Source organism: Scyliorhinus torazame, chromosome 2 (assembly GCF_047496885.1).
Source record: "Scyliorhinus torazame isolate Kashiwa2021f chromosome 2, sScyTor2.1, whole genome shotgun sequence".
NCBI classification, from domain to species: domain Eukaryota; kingdom Metazoa; phylum Chordata; class Chondrichthyes; order Carcharhiniformes; family Scyliorhinidae; genus Scyliorhinus; species Scyliorhinus torazame.
The window spans coordinates 28610630-28633036 of NC_092708.1; the positions used below are offsets into that span (position 1 = coordinate 28610630).

The 22407-nt window shown below is 50.0% G+C and overlaps 1 protein-coding gene across 4 annotated transcripts in view; it reads left to right on the forward strand.

The window, feature by feature from the left end:
* hspbap1 (hspb associated protein 1) overlaps positions 1 to 22407 on the forward strand; it is a 126072-nt gene that overhangs the window by 55689 nt on the left and 47976 nt on the right. For all 4 annotated transcript variants that reach the window (XM_072469950.1, XM_072469958.1, XM_072469967.1 and 1 more), the window contains one exon: positions 10539 to 10710. In XM_072469950.1, the coding sequence (XP_072326051.1) occupies positions 10539 to 10710 (172 nt within the window). The remainder of the gene's footprint in view (positions 1 to 10538; positions 10711 to 22407) is intronic.

The following is a 22407-nucleotide window of genomic DNA, read 5'->3' on the forward strand; positions in this document are numbered from 1 at the left end:
CATGCTGGAGCGTGCGGGTCTCTCCGTCTCCCGTGGTCTCGGAGGGGCATCCTGCGGGCGTCGCATGCTGGAGGGTGCGGGTCTCTCCGTCTCCCGTGGTCTCCGAGGGGCATCCTGCGGGCGGTCTGCATCTGCGGGGATGGGTGCCTGGACGTTTGGTCCTGCGATACACAATGAAGCATGCATGGTTAGACATCAGGCAGTGATCAGGTGATACGGGAGAGGGGGATATAGGGGAGGGGGGATATGGGGACGGGCTGTTGGTGGCTCACTTGCTCGTGGGGCCCCGACCTCTGCATCAGCAACCTCCCGGTCCTCAGGTCCGCCAGCCAGTTCCAGGGCCCTTTCCTCGTGTACGGTCAGTGGCCTCTCATCAGCGGGCCCTCCTCCAGTCCTCACATGCTCCCTATTGTTGTGTGCGCGCTTCTCCTGGGGGGGGGGGGGGTGGTGGCAGGGGTAAAAGGCAACAGTGTTAGGCAGGTATATGAATGCACGCCATCGGTTGCGCGTGCATTGCAGAGGTTAAGGTTAGGGCTGGATTCACTTGGGGATATGGGGGATATGGGGAGGGGGGAATTTGGGGGATATGGTGGAGGGGGGATATGGGGGTGGGGGGGATATGGGGAATATGGGGGAGGGGGGATATGGGGGATATGGGGGAGGGGGGATATGGGGGAGGGGGATATGGGGGAGGGGGGATATGGGGGAGGGGGGGATATGGGGAATATGGGGGAGGGGGGATATGGGGATATGGGGGAGGGGGGGATATGGGGGAGGGGGATATGGGGGATATGGGGGAGGGGGGATATGGGGGATGGGGGGATATGGGGGAGGGGGGATATGGGGGAGGGGGGAATATGGGGGATATGGGGGAGGGGGGATATGGGGGCTATGGGGGAGGGGGGATATGGGGGAGGGGGGATATGGGGGATATGGGGGAGGGGGGATATGGGGAATATGGGGGAGGGGGGATATGGGGGGGGGGATATGGGGGAGGGGGGATATGGGGGATGTGGGGGAGGGGGGATATGGGGGAGGGGGGGATATGGGGGATGGGGGAGGGGGGATATGGGGGATATGGGGGAGGGGGGATATGGGGGAGGGGGGATATGGGGGAGGGGGGATATGGGGGATATGGGGGAGGGGGGAATATGGGGTAGGGGGGATATGGGGGAGGGGGGGATATGGGGGAGGGGGGATATGGGGGAGGGGGGATATGGGGGAGGGGGGATATGGGGGAGGGGGGGATATGGGGGAGGGGGGAATATGGGGGAGGGGGGATATGGGGGAGGGGGGATATGGGGGGAGGGGGGATATGGGGGATATGGGGGAGGGGGGATATGGGGGAGGGGGGATATGGGGGATATGGGGGAGGGGGGAATATGGGGGAGGGGGGGAATATGGGGGAGGGGGGGATATGGGGGAGGGGGGATATGGGGGATATGGGGGAGGGGGGATATGGGGGAGGGGGGGATATGGGGGAGGGGGGAATATGGGGGAGGGGGGAATATGGGGATATGGGGAGGGGGGAATATGGGGGATATGGGGGAGGGGGGATATGGGGGAGGGGGGGATATGGGGGAGGGGGGATATGGGGGAGGGGGGGATATGGGGGAGGGGGGGATATGGGGGAGGGGGGGATATGGGGGACGCTCACCCTGCCTGCTCTGACGAGGTCGTTCACCTTCTTGTGGCACTGGGTGCCTGTCCGTGGTGTTAGGGCCACAGCGGTGACGGCCTCTGCCACCTCCCTCCACAGACGCCGGCTGTGGCGTGGGGCAACTCTGCGGCCGTGCCCGGGATACAGGACGTCCCTCCTCTGCTCCACCGCATCCAGGAGCGCCTCCACATCGCGTGACTCGAACCTCGGGGCTGAGCGATGGCCAGCCATCAAGTCGGGTGTTGCGGTCGGCTGTTCCGGTCGGGTGGGGGGGGGAGCTGCGCGGCCTTATGAGCCGTCACGCCGTGCAGCGCGTATGACGCTGCACGGCGTGAACCACTGCGCAAGCGCGGATCCCGTTACGTCGCTGCTAGCCCATTTCGGGCCGCAGACTATCGGCCCATTTTTATGACGTGACGCAAGTGGGATTTGCGCCGTTTTTTGCGCCGATCGGCGGAGTTTCCGCCGATAACGGAGAATTTCGCCCCCTATCTCTACAATCTCCTCCAATCCTACAATCCTCTGAAATATCTGTGAATCATAGAATCTACAGTGCAGAAAGAGGCCATTTGGCCTTTTGAGTCTGTACCAGCTCTTGGAAAGAGCATCCTACTTAAGCCCACACCTTCACCCTATCCCCATAACACAGCAACCCCACCTAACTTTTTTGGACGCTAAAGGCAATTTAGCATGGCCGGTCCTCATAACCAGCACATCTTTGGACTATGGGAGCAAACCGGAGCACCCGGAGGAAACCCATGCAGACACGGGGAGAACGTGCAGACTTCGCACAGACAGTGACCCAAGCCGGGAATCGAACCCAGGTCCCTGGTCCCCCGGTCAAACAGCTCCAGAGAATTCGTCGGCAGGCAATCAGAGAGGCGAAGATAATGGCATTGGCCCCCTTCCCCTCGTGCAGCTCTGGCATCTCCGTCACCCCAAAGATCACCACCATAGGGTCTGACTTCATCTCAACCTCGACAATCCTTGATAAGTCCCCATACACTGCCTCCCAAAAGTTCCCCAATTCCTCACACCCCCAGAACATATGGGCATGGTTCACCGACCCCCTCCCACACCTCTCACCTGTCCGCTCTCTCCTTAAAAAAAAGCACTCATCCAAGCCTGAGTCATGCGGACCTTGTGCATCACCTTAAATTGTATAAGACTCATCCTTGCACAGGAGGAGGTTGAGTTCACTTGGCGCAGTACTTCGCACCAGAGGCCCCATCCTATCTCCCTTCCCAACTCCTCTTCCACTTCCTCTTGATCCTTTTCACTAATGCTTTGCCCTGCTCTCTCAGCCACCCATATATATCCCCAATCCTACCTCCCCCCCCCCCCCACTCATCTGAGAGCAACATTTGCTCCAGAAGCGTATACTCTGGTGCCTAAGGGAACGAAGGCAGTGCCTTGCACGCAAAGTCCCGCACCTGCCAATATCTAAACTCATTCCCCCTTACAATAGAAAATAATCTTTATTATTGTCACAAGTAGGCTTACATTAACACTGCAATGAGGTTACTGTACTCGAACCTCTCCCGCAGTTCCTCCAGCACAGCAAACCTCCGCTCCACAAACATGTCCCTGACCTGCTCTAGCCCCTCCTCCCTCGGCGTGAACCTATGATTCCCACATAGTGGAGTGATCACCAACATGTGACCCAGTTTAAAGTGCCTCCTCGGGTGGTTCCAAATTTGTATAGCCGACCCACCACCGGACTCCTCGTATATTTCCTTGGAGCGAACAGCAGCGGGGCTGTCACCAGAGCCCTCAGGCTCGTACCCTTGCAAGACGCCTCCTCTAATCTGACCCAATCTGCCCCTCCCACCATCGTCACACCTTCTCCACATTCGCTGCTCAATAGTAACGCAACAAATTTGGCAGCTCCAGCGCCCTCTTCACTCTCGGCATCTTCCTTGCCCACACAAATTCCGAGATCAACGCATCTACCTTCCGAAAAAAGGCCTTCTGGAGGAAAATCTGGTGGACTGAAATACTAACAGGAATCTTGGCAGTATGTTCATCTTCACCACCTGCACCCTCCCGCCAACGTTAGGGGCAGCGCATCCCACCTTTTAAGGTCTCTCTTAAACTCCTCCACTAGCCCTGTCAAGTTCTACCTATGCATCATGGCTCACTCATGTGTTACCTGAATCCCCAGGTACCGAACCGCTCCTTTGCTACCTTAAATGGCAAAGCCCCCCAGTTTGCTCCCTGCACCTGTGCAATCACTGGGAACACCTCGCTTTTCCTTACATTCAATTTATAGCCCAAATAGGCACCAAACCAGTAAGCCCATGCTTTCTAACAGATCTGTCACAAACAGCAACAGGTTATCAGCGTACAATGACACACGGTGCTCCCTGCCCCCACCACCCCCCCCTCAATCTGCCACTTAGCCGAAGCCCTAAGTGCCATCCCTAAGGGCTCCATCACCAGCACGAACAACAGCGGAGACAGTGGACACCCCTGCCTCGTACCGCAGTGCAGCCCAAAATACCCTGAATTTGTCTCATTCGTTCGCGATGTGCGCACTCACACACACACACACACACACACCTCAGACTTCAGAATGGGTCATCATTACATTTAACAACCTTATAATATTACTAGAGAGCTGCCTCTCTTTCACAAATCCCGTTTGATCTTCCGAGACCACCACCGGCACATACCCTGTCAACCTTCTCACCAATACTCTTTATATATTAACGATTTAGATGACTGGACTGGGGGCATTCTGACTAAGTTTGCCGATGATACAAAGATAGGTGGAGGGGCAGGTAGTATGGAGGAGGTAGGGATGCTGCAGAAAGATTTAGACAGTTTAGGAGAGTGGTCCAAGAAATGGCTGATGAAATTCAACGTGGGCAAGTGCGAGGTCTTGCACTTTGGAAAAAAGAATAGAGGCATGGATTATTTTCTAAACGGTGACAAAATTCATAATGCTGAAGTGCAAAGGGACTTGGGAGTCCTAGTCCAGGATTCTCTAAAGGTAAACTTGCAGGTTGCGTCTGTAATTAAGAAAGCAAATGCAATGTTGTCATTCATCTCAAGAGGCTTGGAATATAAAAGCAGGGATGTACTTCTGAAGCTTTATAAAGCATTAGTTAGGCCCCATTTAGAATACTGTGAGCAATTTTGGGCCCCACACCTCAGGAAGGACATACTGGCACTGGAGCGGGTCCAGCGGAGATTCACACGGATGATCCCAGGAATGGTAGGCCTAACATACGATGAACGCCTGAGGATCCTGGGATTATATTCATTGGAGTTTAGGAGGTTGAGGGGAGATCTAATAGAAATGAACAAGATAATGAATGGCTTAGATAGGGTGGACGTAGGGAAGTTGTTTCCATTAGCAGGGGAGGCTAGGACCCGGGGGCACAGCCTTAGAATAAAAGGGAGTCACTTTAGAACAGAGATGAGGAGAAATTTCTTCAGCTAGAGAGTGGTGGGTCTGTGGAATTCATTGCCACAGAGGGCGGTGGAGGCCGGGACGTTGAGTGTCTTTAAGACAGAAGTTGATAAATTCTTGATTACTCGAGGAATTAAGGGCTATGGAGAGAGAGCGGGTAAATGGAGTTGAAATCAGCCATGATTGAATGGTGGAGTGGACTCGATGGGCCGAATGGCCTTACTCCCGCTCCTATGTCTTATGGTCTTAATACCATTGCCAAGTCTTTCACACCCGTATTCAGTCGCAAGATTGGCCAATATAACCCGCACTCCAATGGATCCTTCGCCTTTTTCAGGATCAGCTAAATCGACACCTGCACCAGCGTAGCCGGCAACTCCCCCCTCTCCACTGCTTCATTAAACATGCCCAAACGGTTGGGGGGGGGGGGGGGGGCTCAGTCGCGAACTGAAGACGGGTTCTTTGGCACAGAAAGTCTAAGAGAAAACCTGATGACCGTTTTTAAAACTGGAAATGGCTTAAATACTGCAATCTTTAAACCAAAATTATTTCACGCGACTTTGCTGTCACTAGCAAGTCCATTTTGTATTGCCGATCCTTTGAGAATGTGGTATTGAGCTGCCTTCTTGAACTCCTGCTGTGCATGAATCAAAATCCTGGAACCCATTTCCAATGGTTAAAAAAAGCAGTAAACCACTATCTTCTCAGGGGCAATTAGGGATAGTTAATAAATGTTGGCCTAGCCAGCGCCACCCACATCTACATTAGGGCGGCACGGTAGCACAGTGGTTAGCACAATTGCTTCACAGCTCCAGGGTCCCAGGTTAGATTCCGGCTTGGGTCACTGTCTGTGTGGAGTCTGCACGTTCTCCCCGTGTCTGCGTGGGTTTCCTCCGGGTGCTCCGGTTTCCTCCCACAGTCCAAAGATGTGCAGGGTAGGTGGATTGGCCATGATAAATTGCCCTTAGTGTCCAAAAAAGGTTAGATGCGGTTACCTGGTTACGCGAATAGGGTGGAGGCGTGGACTTAAGTAGGGGACTCTTTCCAAGGGCCAGTTCAGACTCGATGGGCCGAATGGCCTCCTTCTGCACTGTAAATTCTATGATCTATGTGGGGAAAGAAATCCCCTGTCCTGCAAGGTAGGGTGTTCCAAAAATTTGACCCAATGATGACGAAGAAATAGTGATATATTTTCAAGTCGGGATGATTGTACCTTGGAGGGGAACCAAGGTTGACAACTTTAAAAAAAAATTCATTCATAGGATGTGGGTGTCGCTGGCTAGGCCAACATTTATTGCCTATCCCTAATTGCCCCTGAGAAGGTAGTGGTGTACTGCCTTTTTGAACCATTGGAAAGTGGTTCAGGGTTTTGATTCAGAGACATTGAAGAAACAGTGATATATTTCCAAGTCTGGATGCTGTTTTTTAAAAGATTTAGAGTACCCAATTTATTTTTTCCAATTAAGGGGCAATTTAGTGTGGCCAATCCACCTACCCTGCACATCTTTGGGTTGTGGGGGCGAAACTCACGCAAACACGGGGAGAATGTGCAAACTCCACACGGGCAGTGACCCAGGGCCGGGATCGAATCTGGGACCTCGGCGCCATGAGGCAACAGTGCTAGCCACTGCACCACTTTGCTGCCCCCCCCCCCCCCCCCCCCCCGGTCAGGATGGGAACCCAATAAGTTCAGAGTTCATCTTTGGGTCCACAATGCAACTTAGACCTGCATCGTTATTTGTTCATCATGAATGGATCAATATTCCTTGCCATTGTGGGAATACCATAACTACAAGAGTTACTCCAGCTCAAGGATAATTGTGTCGTGAGGAGGGAGAGTTCTCCACACCAGAGGAAATAGTTCCTTTCTATCTATCCGATTAAATCCTTTTAGTCGTCTTAAACACCTCAATTAGATATTCCATTAATCTTCTACACACAAGGGAATGCAAACTTTATTAACCTTATTAATTGATCGCAATTACTGTGTTAGACATTCTAGGAAGTGGATGTTACTCTCGAAGAGAGCATTTGAAGCTTTACCACATTTCTGGTTGCCAGTTTTCCAGAGCACAAATGAGAGAAGGAGCTGATATAAAAGCAAAATACTGTGAATGCCGGAGATCTAAAAGAAAAACAAAAAGTGTGGGAAAAGCTCAGCAGGTCTGGCAACAACGGGGGAGAGAGGAACCGAGTTAATGTTTCGAGTCCAATGTGAGCCACTTTGGAACAATTCTGAAGACGTGTCACCTTTGACTCTCAAAAATGGCTCATAATTTCCTGGCTCCCCAGAGTCGGATTTGAGGGGGGCGCTACCCCAAAGATGCACTAGAGAGTTCCTTTCAGGTAAGCATTTGCATGGCAATTGTCCAGGAGCGCTAACTTGCCCTGGACAATTGTGCTGCGCTGGGAACCATCCTTCAAATGAATTTAAATCGCTAACTTTGGATGGTTCTGTTAGTTCTGCTAATAGTTACTCCGAAAACGTTAGAAGAAATAAAACCACTTCTGCATAATTATTTTAAATACCCTAAGTATATTTCAGATTAAAAAACGGGTTAAAAGGATAGGGGGAACAGGTTGAAGGGAGGTGGATTTGAGACCAAGAAGAGAAGCCATCATCTGATTGAACGATGGAGCAGGCTCCAGGCTGAATTGCCTACTTCTGCTCCGAATTCCTATGGCTGATTCCCGCCATGGGACTCCTCCGACTCCCCAACTAATCATCCCCAACCCCCCATGCGAATTCCCCAAGCCCCATCCACACGAGACTAACCGCAGACCCGACTCTCATTTCCGATCTGACCTGACAAGTTGGTACCCCCCCCCAACAACCCATCCTTCACCCCACAGGAACTCCCTCCCCCCGACCTCCAATCCCATCCGCTTACTTTGACAGTCTAGTGAGGTAAAAAAAAAGAGGCATGGCCTCCCTGAATCTGCAAGAGCTTGACTCTGCTGCAGCCCTGCGGGAACTCTTTCGATGCACCCCCCAGGCAGCTCTGGATATTGGAGGTGTCAGCGCAGTTTTCAAGAGCAGGTAATGTGCATTAAGTCTTCTAATTCAAGCAGGCCATCGCTTTCAAATGCTGGTTGGAAGTTACGGCCTGTTATCCCTGTTTTTCTCTCTCTCCACAGATGCTCCCACACCTGTGGAGCTTTTCCAGCATTTTCTGTTTTTACATGAGAGAACATGCTTTGTTAGGAGAGTGCGCTGAGTTGCATTGCAGACTTAACTAAGTTGTATACAATCTGCTTGGTTTATGTAATTTCTCCAAACTCTATTTTTCAAGATTCTGAATCTGTCTCAGCTTCGAATGTTTTGCAGCATCATAAATGACTGTCCCCCTGAGGAAGCTTTGGCTATGTCCCATGGGCACGTGGGAGATACATCTGGAGTCCTGTTATTATACAACAAGCCTGTAACTTGCCCCATCCAAAAGCTTCGGTAATTTAGTTTTGGCTGAACAAAAGTTGCAGAGGTTGGACCACGATCTAAAAAAATTGTGATATGTTTGTTTGGATGAACTGGCCGGGTACAACCTTGGAAGCCGACTTTGAAGTCAGATAGGGATCATTTCTCTCAAAGTTTCAAATGTTATGCCAGTGAACGAACTAAAGACATGTTCCTGCAGTGTATAGCAATCTCAAAACCATCCACTAGACCTGTCTCTTGTGCCAAGTCTCAAATGAGGTTAGAAAGTTTGGCAAAGATTTTTCAGTCGATTTATCCAGGCTTGGGTTTGTGACCTAGTAGAAGTACCCCTCCCACTGCACTTGGATGTTTACTGAACTGCAACAAGGCTTGGTGTAAGCTGATGCAGGGGATGAAGGTCTGAATACATTAGGGCTGCAGATATTTCTCATTTAAATCATTTGCGATCCTCGCTTACTTTGTGTCGCAATCATTATATGAGGTCAGAATAATTGGAGACAAGTATTTTTTTCAATCTCATCAACCTCTTTTCACACCAAAATAATTTATCTTATTTCTTGTTCCTTTGGTCTTGCACCATTACCCCTGCTGAAAGGTGGGTCATGTATCTTGGTTTGCCCCTTCCCTGACATTATACCTTCATTTAAAAAAAAAGACCTGCAATTTATGGTCGAACTCCTGACCCTTCACTGTAAAGGCAATTTACTGAAAATCAACAGCTTTTAGCAATTATCCCTTCAGTTCAGTGACAGTATGACGCAGTGGTTTAGAGTGTTGTCTATTCACTGTTGAGACCTGGATTTAAATACAGCCCAAACTAATTGGCTGAAGGTTTCCTGATCTAGTTTGCAGTAAGTGAAATGTACTTAGTGGGCATCCTGAAGTCAGAAAATAGTAAACATGGAGCCACAGCACAAAATTGCTGTAATTTGACACTTAAATTGTCAATCATACTCAGCAAGTAAGGTGTGGGAAGTGACAGCAAGATCATTGGGCCTTCTGAGGGTTTAGCACAAGAACAATAAGGAGCAATTTACCCTGTGCAATATCTGAGCTGGAAGTCTTTGATGCTGACAGTAGATGCTCAAGATATAAAGCAATATAAGAACAGAAGGAGTAGGAGTACAGCATGTGGCTCCTTGAGCCTGCTCTGCCTTTCAATATGAATACAGCTGATCTTTTGCCTTGTTCCTCTTCCTGCCCGCTCTCCATATCTCTCGATGCTCCCTGTGATCAGATCTATCAGCCTTGAAAACACTGAACAAAGAAAGGAGCATCTGCAATCCTCTGCGTAGACAAGTACCAGGATTCACAATCATCTAAATGAAAAACAATTCTTCATCACAGTCCTAGATGATTAATCCCTTATCCATGTGCCCCGTGTCCTATATTCGCCAGCCAGTGTTTACCCTGTCTAGCCTCTTTGAAATCTTGTATTTTTCAATGTGGTCACCTCTCGTTCTTCTAAATTCCAGAGCGTTTGCTCAGCCTTTCGTTGTAGGACAATTCTCTTATCACAGTGCCAACCTAATTAATTTTTACTGCCTCAAGGCAAGGATATAGTTCCTTAGATTATGGAGACCAAAATTGCATTCAGTACTCCAGGCTAATGGGATACTTGCATTTATTGGCTGAAGCATAGAACTTAAGAGCCAGGAGGTTATGCTGGAACTGTAGAAAATGGTAGGTAGACCACAGCTGTACCACTGTGTGCTGTTCTGGTCACCATACTGTAGGATAGATTGCACTAGAGAGTGTACAGAGGGTACTCTCCCTGGATCGCCACTGTGACGTGGTCGAGAAGCTTGTGTACTCCGACGGTCCCTCGAGTGATGCCATTGGGAGCTCCTTCTTGCTTGAGTCAATTGAGTGTCTATCCGAGTAGAGTGGCACTAACCTTGGTGGAGAGCCTGCCATCATCTGGAGAGCTCTAAGAGATGGGGTGGTTAATCTTAAGGAAAATAACTTCACAGCATTTTTCCCACTGAATTAATTAAGGATTTTAAAAATATATATATTTACAGAAAAAGATGGCATCTCTTCCCCCCGGAAGACACCTCCTCCCTGTATCCCACTCGAATTCCTTTTGAAGAGTCTAGTACATTCAGCAGTGTGAACGTGGTCAACCCAGATTTGGAGCGGTTCCCTCGATTTCATGGAGCTAGGCGGCATGTTGTGATCCTGCACCCAGGAGAGGTAAGATTGTGAATTTTGCCAGAAGTTTGGAATGTAGAAACCAAGAGTAAGCTGTTCTGCCTCTTGAGCCTGTACAGGCATTCTGTTAGATCATGGCTGAATAAGTGTCAGGTTATTGGACTATCATTGTGAATGATGCGTTGAGGTGCACTCCATTTCTCAGTTTTAGTTAAGTGGTTCTTTACAGCTATGCTGTAAATAGAGTTCTGAAAAATACTTTCCATTATGTTGCTCCTTCTCACTGCAACACAATGTCTGTCTGAGTTCCATCATCAACTTAATACGAGGTAGGTCCATTCAAATGTCTGATGGCAGTAGGGAAGAAGCTGTTCTTGAGCTGTAACTGACAGGTCTGGTGGTTTTATTAAAAAAGCTTCTGAAAATTGAAAGAATTCTCTCCACCTGTTCCTTTCTATTGACTGGCAGACTCTGCTTTGAAATGGAACAAAAACACTTCTGTTTTGTCAGTTTCAGACAATAATTTTGACAGCTGTAGCCAATATGAAAGCTTGGCTGGGTTTCAAAAGCTAATGATGGCTTCAGCTGAACAGGTGATATGTTGATCCAAGAACGATTGAAACTTTAAAGAGGCTGTAATAAGAGTAATATGCCTTTGTGGTGTCTTATTTATTAGCAAACTAATGGGCACTTAAAGAACTACAATCTTTTTGCACTGGAATAGTATTTAATTTTCATTATCAATGATAGTGAAAAGGGCAGCACGGTTAGCACTGTTGCCTCATGGTGCCGAGGACATTTGTTTGATCCCGATCCCGGGTCACTATCCATGTGTTTTGCACATTCTCCTGTGTCTGCTTGGGTCTCACCCCCACAACCCAAAGATGTGCAGGGTAGGTGGATTGGCCATGCTAAATTGCCCTTAATTGGGAAAAAATAGAATTGGATACTCTTTAAAAAAAATGTTTTATATCAATGATAGTGAAAGTTCAGGGTTTTGTTTGATTGTTAGAGATTTAATTTAATTCCAGTGACGTTAAAGTAATTCTCATTGCTCTGAGGATATACACAGTGCAAACTGTGTGAGTAGTTCTGAAGAATACATGGGGGCTTGGAGGTAGCATGGGTGATCTTAAGTGGCCTGGGATGGGATAGCATGGAATGGTTGACCTGAAGCGGCATAGGCTGATATAGAAGTTGGCAACATGGGGCATTGGGTAGCATGGGGGCAATATGGGGGGGGGGGGGGGATGGCAAGGGCATTTTGAGGGGTCAGTGGGTTGCATGAGGGATGGAATAGGTGAACTGAAGGAGCAAAGAGTGGCAGGGGATACCTGAAGCGGGATGGGAAACCTGGGGAGACATAGGATGGCATGGGGATATCTTTTTTTTCTTCTTTATTCATTCAAGAGATGTGGGCGTCGCTGGCTGTGCCAACATTCATTGCCCACCCCTGAGGGCATTTAAGAGTCAACCACATTGTTGTGGGTCTGGAGTCACATGTAGGCCAGACCAGGTAAGGACAACAGATTTCCTTCCCTAAAGGACATTAGTGAACCAGATGGGTTTTTACGACAATCAACAGCGGTTTCATGGTTACCTTTAGACTTTTAATTTCAGATTTTTATTGAATTCAAATTTCACCATCTGTCATGGCGAGATTCGAACCCAGGTCCCGAGAGCATGACTCTGGGTCTCTGGATTACTAGTCCAGGGACAATACCACTACGCCACTGCCTCCCCTGTGGTGTGGCAAGGGCTACCTAAGGGGGCATAAGGTCACAAAGGGAGTGGGTGGGAAGGCGATGAAGGTGAAGGGCGAGTTTTAAGAAACCTTTAATTGATATTGGGAGCAAGGCTGCTGTGTTAGAGAACTAAGCTGGTCCTTCCCACTGGCCTGCCTCAGCACCAATACTTCTCGAGAACTCAATTGCAGTTTGCAAAATTGGGAAAGACAACAGTCGTGAGCAAAGCCATATAGGCATTTCGAAAGGCACAAAAGCGCGCAAGTTGTGTTTTCCCGAGCTGGCAGGAAAACCTGGCTTCAAAACACTATATATTACTGCAGGTGTGATCAAATCCAGCATTTAGGTTTGTACCACACCACCTGTGGTACTTACTCATTGAGCCCAGAATTTATGGTGCAGTTAAATCATTTTGTCCTGATTTCACCTTGATCTTAGTCTAAAGTTGGCTTAAAGACCGCAGTCATGTTCAATATTTCGATTTATAATGCCTTTGAACACCATTGTTGCTCCATCCACAATTTGGACCATGACAAGAAAGACAAAATATCCTTGAGAAAATCTCCACTGTCTGCATTTTTTAATAGTATTGAAATAGGCCAAGACTGGACCCCAGAGAAACAGCAGTTTAAAGAGATGTCTATATGGCTGGGCGACTTTTATATGTTTGAATATTCTCACTTTGTAATACATTTATCATTATTTAGACAGAAACATCTGTGAACTGCAGTATGAACCTGGCATGCCAACAAAGACCCCAAAAATGTTATGGTGAAAACAAAACTGATTAAATATTTGATATGCTCTGAAAGTGCACATTCTGCTTGGGCAAGGAGTATTATTTTATTTTTATGTCTATGCTGAAATCGACTGGGAAAAATCAGCTTTGTTGCATGAATTTCATTATAATGCTACTCTGCGTCAAATTTTGGAATCTGCTTTGTATGCAACTAATAGTAGCTCAGAACTTTGGCTTCCAACCAAACAGATGAGAGCTCAATCGTCGCGGTTGAATTAATGAGTTTGTTTTAATTGAATTACTTTTAGTTTCTGGCAAAGTTCACATGGGCCTGGATTTTACAGTAGACGAAAGTAGATTATATGTACACAGGACATCCTGAAGGTGGAGGGTGAACAGCCAAAGGTCATGGTACACATAGGTATTAACGACATAGACAGGAAAAGAGGTCCTGCAGAAGAAGTTCAGGTAGTTAGGCAGTAAGCTAAAAAGCAGGGCCTCTAGGGTTGTTACTCCCTGTGTCACGTGCCAGTGAAGCTAGAAATAGGAGGATAGTGCAGCTAAACACGTGGCTAAACCGGTGGTGTATGTGGAAGGGTTTCAGATTTTTGGGCTATTGGGATCTCTTCCAGGGCTGGTGCGACCTATACAAGAAGGGCAGGTTGCATCGAAACTGGAGGGGCACTAATATCCTGGCTGGGAGGTTTGCTAGATTCACTCGGGAGGATTTAAACGAGTATGTGTGGAGATGCCGATGTTGGACTGGGGTGAACACAGTAAGAAGTCTTACAACACCAGGTTAAAGTCCAACAGGTTTGTTTCAAATCACTAGCTTTCGGAGCACTGCTCGCTCCTCAGAATCACCTGAGAAAGGTTCAGTGCTCCGAAAGCTAGTGATTTGAAACAAACCTGTTGGACTTTAACCTGGTGTTGCAAGACTTCTTACTATGTTAAACGAGTATGGTAGGGGGGTGGGAACCAGAATGTGAGCTTAGAAGGTGTAATAACTGAAGGGGAAATAGAGAACAACATCACCCTCAGGCAGAGCAAAAAAGGCGACAAGTGTGGAAAGGGAGGTGGTCAATGCAGGATTGAGGGTATTGTACCTAAATGCACGCACTATATGGAACAAGGTAAATGAGCTTGTTGCGCACATTGAAATTGGCAGGTGCAATATTGTGGGCATCACAGAGACGTGGCTGCAAAGGGATCAGGGCTGGGATCTAAATATCCACGGATAGGTGTCCTATCAAAAGGACAGTCAGATGGTCAAAGGGGGCGGGGTTGCATTGTTAGTAAGGAATGAAGTTAAATCGATAGCAAGGAGCGATAGAGGATCAGAAGGCATAGAATCTCTGTGGGTAGAGTTGAGGAATTTCAAAGATAAAAAGACGCTGACGGGCGTTATGTACAGGCCCCCGAGCAGTTGTCAGATGTGGGGCAGAAAATAAATCGGGAGATTTAAAAGGCATGTAAAAAGGGCAATATTACAATAATCATGGGGGACTTCAATATGCAGGTGGACTGGAAAAATCAGGTTGGTAGTGGATCCCAAGAAACTAATTTGTGAAATGTCTAAGAGATGGTTTTTTGGAGCAGCTTGAAATGAAAAATGAATGAAATAAAATTAAAATCGCTTATTGTCACAAGTAGGCTTCAAATGAAGTTACTGTGAAAAGCCTCTAGTCGCCACATTCCGGCGCCTGTTCGGGGAGGCTGATATGGGAATTGAACCATGCTGCTGGCCTTCCTTGGTCTGCTTTCAAAGCCAGCGATTTAGCCCTGTGCTAAACCAGCCCCAGCTTGTGACAGAGCCTACTCGGGAACAGGCAATTCTGGATTTGGTGATGTGTAATGAGGCAGACTTGATTAGGGGAAATTAATCCATGGTTGACGAGGGAAGTCAAGGACAGCATAAAAGAAAAAGCATACAAAGTGGCAAGGATTAGTGGGAAGCCAGAGGATTGGGAAGCCTTTAAAAGTGAGCAGAGGACAACTAAAATAGCAATAAGGGGGAAAAAGATGAAGTGAGTGCAAGCTAGCTAGTAATATAAAGGAAGATGGGAAGAGTTTTTTTCAATATATAAAAGGTAAGAGAGAGGCAAAAATAGACATTGGACCACTGGAAAATGTGGCTGGAGAAGTAATAATAGCAAACAAAGAAATGGCAGAAGAACTGAATAGTTACTTTGTATCAGTCTTCACGGTGCAAGACACCAGAGCTCCAGGAGAACCAGGGGGCAGAGTTGAATGCAGTGACCATTACTAAGGAGAAGGTTCTGGGGAAACTGAAAGGTCTGAAGGTGGATAAATCACCTGGACCGGATGGACTACACCCCAGGGTTCTAGAAGAGATACTGAGGAGATTGTGGAGGCATTGGTGATGATCTTTCAGGAATCACTGGAGGGAGGAAGGATCCCAGAGGACTGGAAAGTGGCTAATGTAACACGACTGTTTAAGAATGGAGGGAGGCAGAAGACGGGAAATTATAGGCCTGTTAGCCTAATTGGGAAGATTTTAGAGTCCATTATTAAAGATGAGGGAACTGTAGCGACATGTATGACCGACTGGTAGAAAGGGCCGACACCGTAATGGATGCAACAAGAAAGAAATGGGAGGAAGACCTGGGGATTGAAATAGGGTGGGGACTCTGGAGCGAAGCACTACATAGAGTCAACTCCACCTCCACGTGCGCAAGGCTCAGCCTGAAGCAACTAAAAGTGGTACATAGAGCCCACTTTACAAGAACCCGTATGAGTAGGTTCTTCCCGGAGGTGGAGGATAGATGTGAACGGTGCCAAGGAGGCCCTGCCAACCACGCCCACATGTTCTGGTCTTGCCCCAGACTTCCGGGGTACTGGACAGCTTTCTTCGAGGCAATGTCCAAAGTGGTGGGGTTGAGGGTGGAGTCATGCCCAAAAGTGGCGGTCTTCGGGGTATCACACCAGCCAGATCTATTCCTGGGGAGGAGGGCGGACGCCCTTGCCTTTGCGTCCCTGATCGCCCGCCATAGAATCCTGTTCGGCTGGCGGTCAGCAGCACCACCCAAAGCTGCAGACTGGCTGTCCGACCTCTCAGAATCTCTCCAAATGGAGAAAATCAAATCTGCCATCCGAGGGTCAGACGACGGCTTCCACAGAACATGGGATCCAGTCACCCAATTGTTCTGGGACCTGTTTGTGGCCAACCAACAAGCAGAAGAATAGCCGACTTCCGGCGGCGATCGCGAACGGAGCGGCCGCAGCAAAGACGCTCCCGCACAGCCACAAAATCGCGGCTTTTTTGGGGGGGTTTTCCGGGGCAATTAAAAAAAATAAAAATTCTTTAGGCCCCGCGAATTTGGCCCGGCCCTGGCCAGGCGCCAAAGCTCCGTTCCACGGAGCTGGAGAGGGAGAGACAAAAAAAAGGAGAGACTGGCCCCGGTGAGCTGCATGTGGAGGAGAAGTGGGGATCTCTCAGAAAACGGCCTGAAAGTCGGAGCACGGAGAGGATAACACAAGAACAAAATACGAATTGTTCCTGTCCTGCAAATTTAAAAAAAGAAAAACTTTTTTAAAGGGAAAAAAACTTTCCCCCCCCCCAAAAAATCCCCTTTTATATTAAAAAAAATCGTTTTTAAACCCTTAAAACCCTTGGGGTTTGTTTTTTCTTTGGGGGTTGGGGGAACAAAAAAAGAATTTCTTTTTCGCACCAAAACCCAGGAAAAAAGGAGAAAGGCACAGACAGAAATATGCCGGCAAATAATAAATTGGGGGGACGGCGAGATGGAAGAAGGAACAGCGGCGAAGGAAAAAAGCAGGAGCTGCGGCCGTGTAGGCAGACTACCCCACGGGGCGAGGCGGAGGTTCAGGCGAATCAGGAAGCGGAAAAGCTGGCGAGCCGAGCAGCGGAGCAGGAACAGGATGCGGCGACCCCCCCCCCCCCCCCCGCACAGTGGGAGGAATGGAGAAGTGTGCTGAAAATGGAAGTAAACGCCATAAAGGAGGAGATAAAAACGGAGATAAACGCCATGAGGGAGACACTCAGGACGGAGCTCGGATGAAGGAGATGCTGGCGGAGACAACAGAAAAAAATGCAGCGAACCGTCAAAGGAAGGTGGAGGTGCAGGAGAAAACTATTCAGGAGTTGGAGAGGGCCGCCTCGGACCAGAGCGACAGGATGGTAACTCAGGAAACCGAGGTGAAAAGGCTGGTAACGACCCAGGGGAGCCTAAGAGGGAAAGTGGAGGACCAGGAAAATAGGTCCAGACGGCAGAATGTTAAAATAGTGGGTCTGCCAGAGGGGATGGAGGGCAGAGACCCAACAGGCTACGTCACCCAAATGCTGGTCAAGCTAGTGGGAAGGGAGAAGTTTCCAAACCCCCCAGAAATCGACAGGGCGCACAGGTCGCTCCGACCCAGGCCCTAAGCCGGGGAGCAACCCAGGGCGATTATCGTGAAGCTGCACAGGTTCCAAGACAGGGAAAAAACCCTAAAGTGGGCCCGGCAGACGAAAGTGAGCACGTGGGAAGGGAAGACCATAAGGGTATACCAGGACATTGGGGCGGACCTGGCCAAAAGAAGGGCTGAATTCAACAGGGCCAAATCAGCACTCTACAAAAGTAATGTGAAATTTGGGATGCTATTCCCAGCCAAACTCTGGGTAACATTTGAGGGGAAGGAGCTGTTTTGTTAACACCCCAGCGGCAGTGAGAAAGGCAGACAGGAGGGCGAGACAAGGGCTAGCAAACAGAAGGTAAAACTGGACCAGAGCAGGGCAAGTGCTGGGAGGGGTGCCACCGTGCTAGCGAGGAGGGCTAACACAGGAGGGCAGGAAGAAAGGAGGGCCGCGGCACGTTTCTCAGGGGAGAGGGAGCGCCTGGCGGGGGGGGGCAGGGCAGAAGGGGGGGAAGGCCACAGGGGGGAGACAGAAGAACAGGGACTAAGGGGGGGGGGAGAGGAGTCGGGGGGAGAGCGCAGAACAAAAGAGAAGCAAAGGGAAGGGTGAGATAGATAAGCAGCACGAACACAGGCCTAGGCAGGCATGGAGCAGGGCGAGGAACCAAGATGGTGCCACAAACAGCCACTTGGGAGGGCTTCAGGACGAAGGGAGACCCTGGAGTGCAGGGGTGCAGCCACGTGGCGTACACACAGCTGGCGGCCATGGTGTGTGCCCCCTGGACGAAAGGGAGCCCTGGGGCCCGACCTCATGGTGAGAGTGGCAACCGCGGCAATTTTGTACGGCACCCTAACAAAGGGAAACCCCGGAGGGCAGGGGCGCGTCCACCAGGTAAGTATGGGTGACCCCGCAGGACCGGGGGGTCAAAAAACCCCCACCAGGATTGTTACCTGGAACATAAGGGGACTCAATGGCCCGGTGAAAAGATCCAGAGTCTTCACCCACCTAAGAAGCCTAAAAGCAGACATAATCTACCTACAAGAGACGTACCTGAGGGAGAAGGACCGACTGCTGGTAAGAAAAGGCTGGGTGGGACAGACATACCACTCATGCTACGGGACGAGGGCTAGGGGGGTAGCAATATTAATTAGTAAGAGGACGAGGTTTACGGAAACCAAGACCGTTACGGACCCAGGGGGACGCAGCGGTGTCCTGGAAGGGGCACCGGTCGTACTGGTAAATGTGTACGCTCCCAACTGGCACGACACAGAATTCATAATGAAGACCATGGCAGAAATCCCCGACCTTGACACACACCGTGATCATGGGGGGGGCGACTTCAACTGTGTACAGGACCCACTGACCGACCGATCAAACCCCAGAGCAGGGAAAAAGACTGGCATGGCTAGGGAACTAGGAGCATTTATGGAGCAGATGGGGGCGATGGACCCATGGAGGTTCCTGCACCCGGGAGAGAAGGAATTTTCATACTTCTCACAAGTACACAAGGTATACACCCGTATCGACTTCTTTGCAGTGGGGAAATCGGTGCTTCCAGGGATCACGGGAACGTACTACTCCGCGATCGTTATCTCTGACCACGCTCCATAGTATATGGATGTGAGGTTGGAGACAGGCCGTGCCCAGCGCCCCACATGGAGGCTGGACACGGACCTCTTGGCCGACAAGGCCTTCTGTCAGAAAACATTGCGGGCCATAGGCGACTACGTGAGTAACAACCAAAACGGGGAGGTCTCACCCTCCACGTTTTGGGAGGCACTGAAGGCCGTGATTAGAGGAGAGATCATAGCCTACAAGGCGGGAAGAGAGGGTGGCCAGGCAACATTTGGTGGACTCCATCCTGGAAGTCGATAGAAAATACCCCGAGGCCCCGACCGTAGACATGCAGGTTAGGTGGATTGGCCATGATAAATTGCCCTTAGTGCCAACCGGGTTAGGAGGGGTTATTGGGTTACGTAGGGATAGGGTGGAAGTGAGGGCTTAAGTGGGTCGGTGCAGACTCGATGGGCCGAATGGCCTCCTTCTGCACTGTATGTTCTATGTCTATGTAGAGCTGCTGGTGGAGAGGAAAAAGCTGCAAAAGGACTTTATCCTGCTATCCACTAGGAAAGCAGTGTACCAACTCTGTCAGACACGGGGAACCTTCTACGAACACGGAGACAAGGCTGGCCACCTATTGTCTCACCAGCTGAGAAAGCAGGCAGCCACAAGGGAAATAGCGCAGGTTAAGGATAGCAGAGGCAGACTGGTAACAGAACCAAAGGAGGTCAATCGGGCATTTGAAACCTTCTACCAGGGACTGTACACCTCCGAGCCCCCCAACGGGGAGGCGGGGATGAAACAGTTCCTCGACGGACTGGAACTACCAGTTGTGGGGGAAGACAGACAGGCGGAGCTGGAAGCACCAATAGACCTGGGGGAAATCATGGAGAGCATTAGCTCCATGCAAGCGGGGAAGGAACTGGGACCCGATGGGTTCCCGGCGGACTTCTACAAAAAATTTGCACCAGTCCTGGCCCCACACCTAGGGGACATGTTCGCGGACTCACTGGCAAGGGGCACCTGCCCACAACGCTAGCGCAGGCCACAATTTCACTGATACCCAAAAAAGATGCGAAAATACTCGCAAAGGTCCTAGCCAAAAGGCTGGAGGACTGTGTACCAGAGGTGGTCACAGAGGACCAAACGGGCTATGTCAAGGGTAGGCAGCTCACAGCGAACATCAGGCAGTTGCTGAACGTAATAATGACCCCCTCTGGGGAGAGAACACCAGAGGTGATCGTCTCCCTGGACGCAGAAAAGGCCTTCGACAGAGTCGAATGGAAATACCTCCTCGAGGTACTGGAATGGTTTGGGCTAGGAGCGGGGTTCACCGCCTGGGTGAGGCTCCTGTACAGCGCTCCCAAAGCGAGTGTCCGAACTAACACCACCAGCTCTAAATACTTCCAGCTGCAGAGAGGAACAAGACAGGGCTGCCCCCTGTCCCCACTCTTGTTCGCGCTAGCCATCGAACCCCTGGCGATAGCCCTGCGGGACGCGAAAAGCTGGAAGGGAATCCGGAGAGGAGACAGAGAGCACAGAGTCTCACTCTATGCAGATAACCTGCTCCTCTATGTCTCGAAGCCACAGGAGGGACTGAAGGCAATACTGCAAATACTGAAAGAGTTTGGAACCTTCTCGGGCTACAAACTTAACCTGGGCAAAAGCGAGGCATTCCCAGTGAACCCAAATGGGGGAGGGAGAGAGCTGGAGGGGCTCCCGTTCAAAACAGCCCAGAACAGATTCCGCTACCTGGGGATCCAGATAGCTAGACACTGGACACAGATCCACAAGTGGAACCTGACCAGCCTGGTGGAGGAAGTAAGAAGAGACCTTTAAAGGTGGGGCTCACTCCCACTCTCCCTGGCGGGGAGAGTGCAGACGATCAAGATGAACGTACTGCCAAGGTTCCTCTTCCTGTTTAGATCCATTCCGATCATCATCCCCAAGGCCTTTTTCAAAAACGTAGACAGTCTAACATGGCGTTTGTGTGTGTGTGTGTGTGTGTGTGTGGGGGGGGGGGGGGGGGAAAGAACCCGAGAATCCCAAAACTGACACTGCAAAGAAGGAAAAGCAAAGGGGGCTTGGCCTTACCAAACCTACAATACTACCACTGGGCAGCAACGGCAGAAAGAGTGAGGGGATGGGTACAAGAACCCGGCACAGATTGGGTTCAAATGGAGGAGGTATCCTGTAAAGGAACGACCCTCCAGGCCCTGGCCACAGCAGCACTCCCATCCCCCTCAATGAGATACACAACAAGCCCAGTCGTAGCAGCCACGCTGGGAACATGGACCCAGCTCAGACAACACTTTGGGATAGATAAAATGTCCCCCATGGCCCCCATCTGCGGCAATCACAGATTCCCCCCAGCCATGCTAGATACCACCTTCAAAAGATGGAGGCGGGGTGGGACACATTGACGGTCGAGGACTTCTACGTAGGGCCCAGACTGGCGACACTAGACGAACTGACGAGGAAGTGGAGGCTAGTAAAAGGACAGGAAATGAGACACCTCCAAATAAAACACTTCCTCCGCAAAGAGACAGTGGGGTACCCTGGGGCCCCAGAATGCACACTACTAGAGGACCTGATAGGCACAAGCAACAAGACGGCGGGGGGGGCTATGTGGGAAAATATACGGACAGCTACTGGACAGAGCCCGGACTCCACTGGACGAGATCAGACAAAAATGGGAGGACAAACTGGGGACAGAGGTAGGATGGGGACTCTGGAGCGAAGCACTGAGCAGGGTGAACTTCACCTCCTCTTGCGCAAGGCTAAGCCTAATGCAGCTCAAAATGGTGCACAGAGCGCACCTGACCAGAACCCAAATGAGCAGGTTCTTCCCGGAGGTGGAGGACAAATGTGAACGGTGCCAGAGGGGCCCGGCCAACCACACCCACATGTTTTGGGCTTGTCCCAATCTTGCTGGGTTCTGGACAGCCTTCTCCGAGGCAATGTCCAAGGTTGTGGGGGTGAGGGTGAAGCCATGCCCAATAGTGGCAGTCTTCGGGGTATCGGAGCAGCCAGAGCTACACATGGGGAAGGGGGTTGACGCCCTTGCTTTCGCTTCCCTAATAGCACGCCGGAGAATCCAGCTCGGCTGGCGATCGGCAGCACCGCCCAAAGCTGCAGACTGCTCGCTGACCTCTCGGAATTTCTCCACCTGGAGAAGATTAAGTACGCCACCTGAGGGTCAGGGGAAGGCTTCCTGGATACTTGGGGGCAGTTTGTCGGTCTGTTCCAAAACCTGTTCGAGGCCAACAATGAGGAGTAACCTAATAAGATTTTTTCTTAAAAAAAACACCAAGATA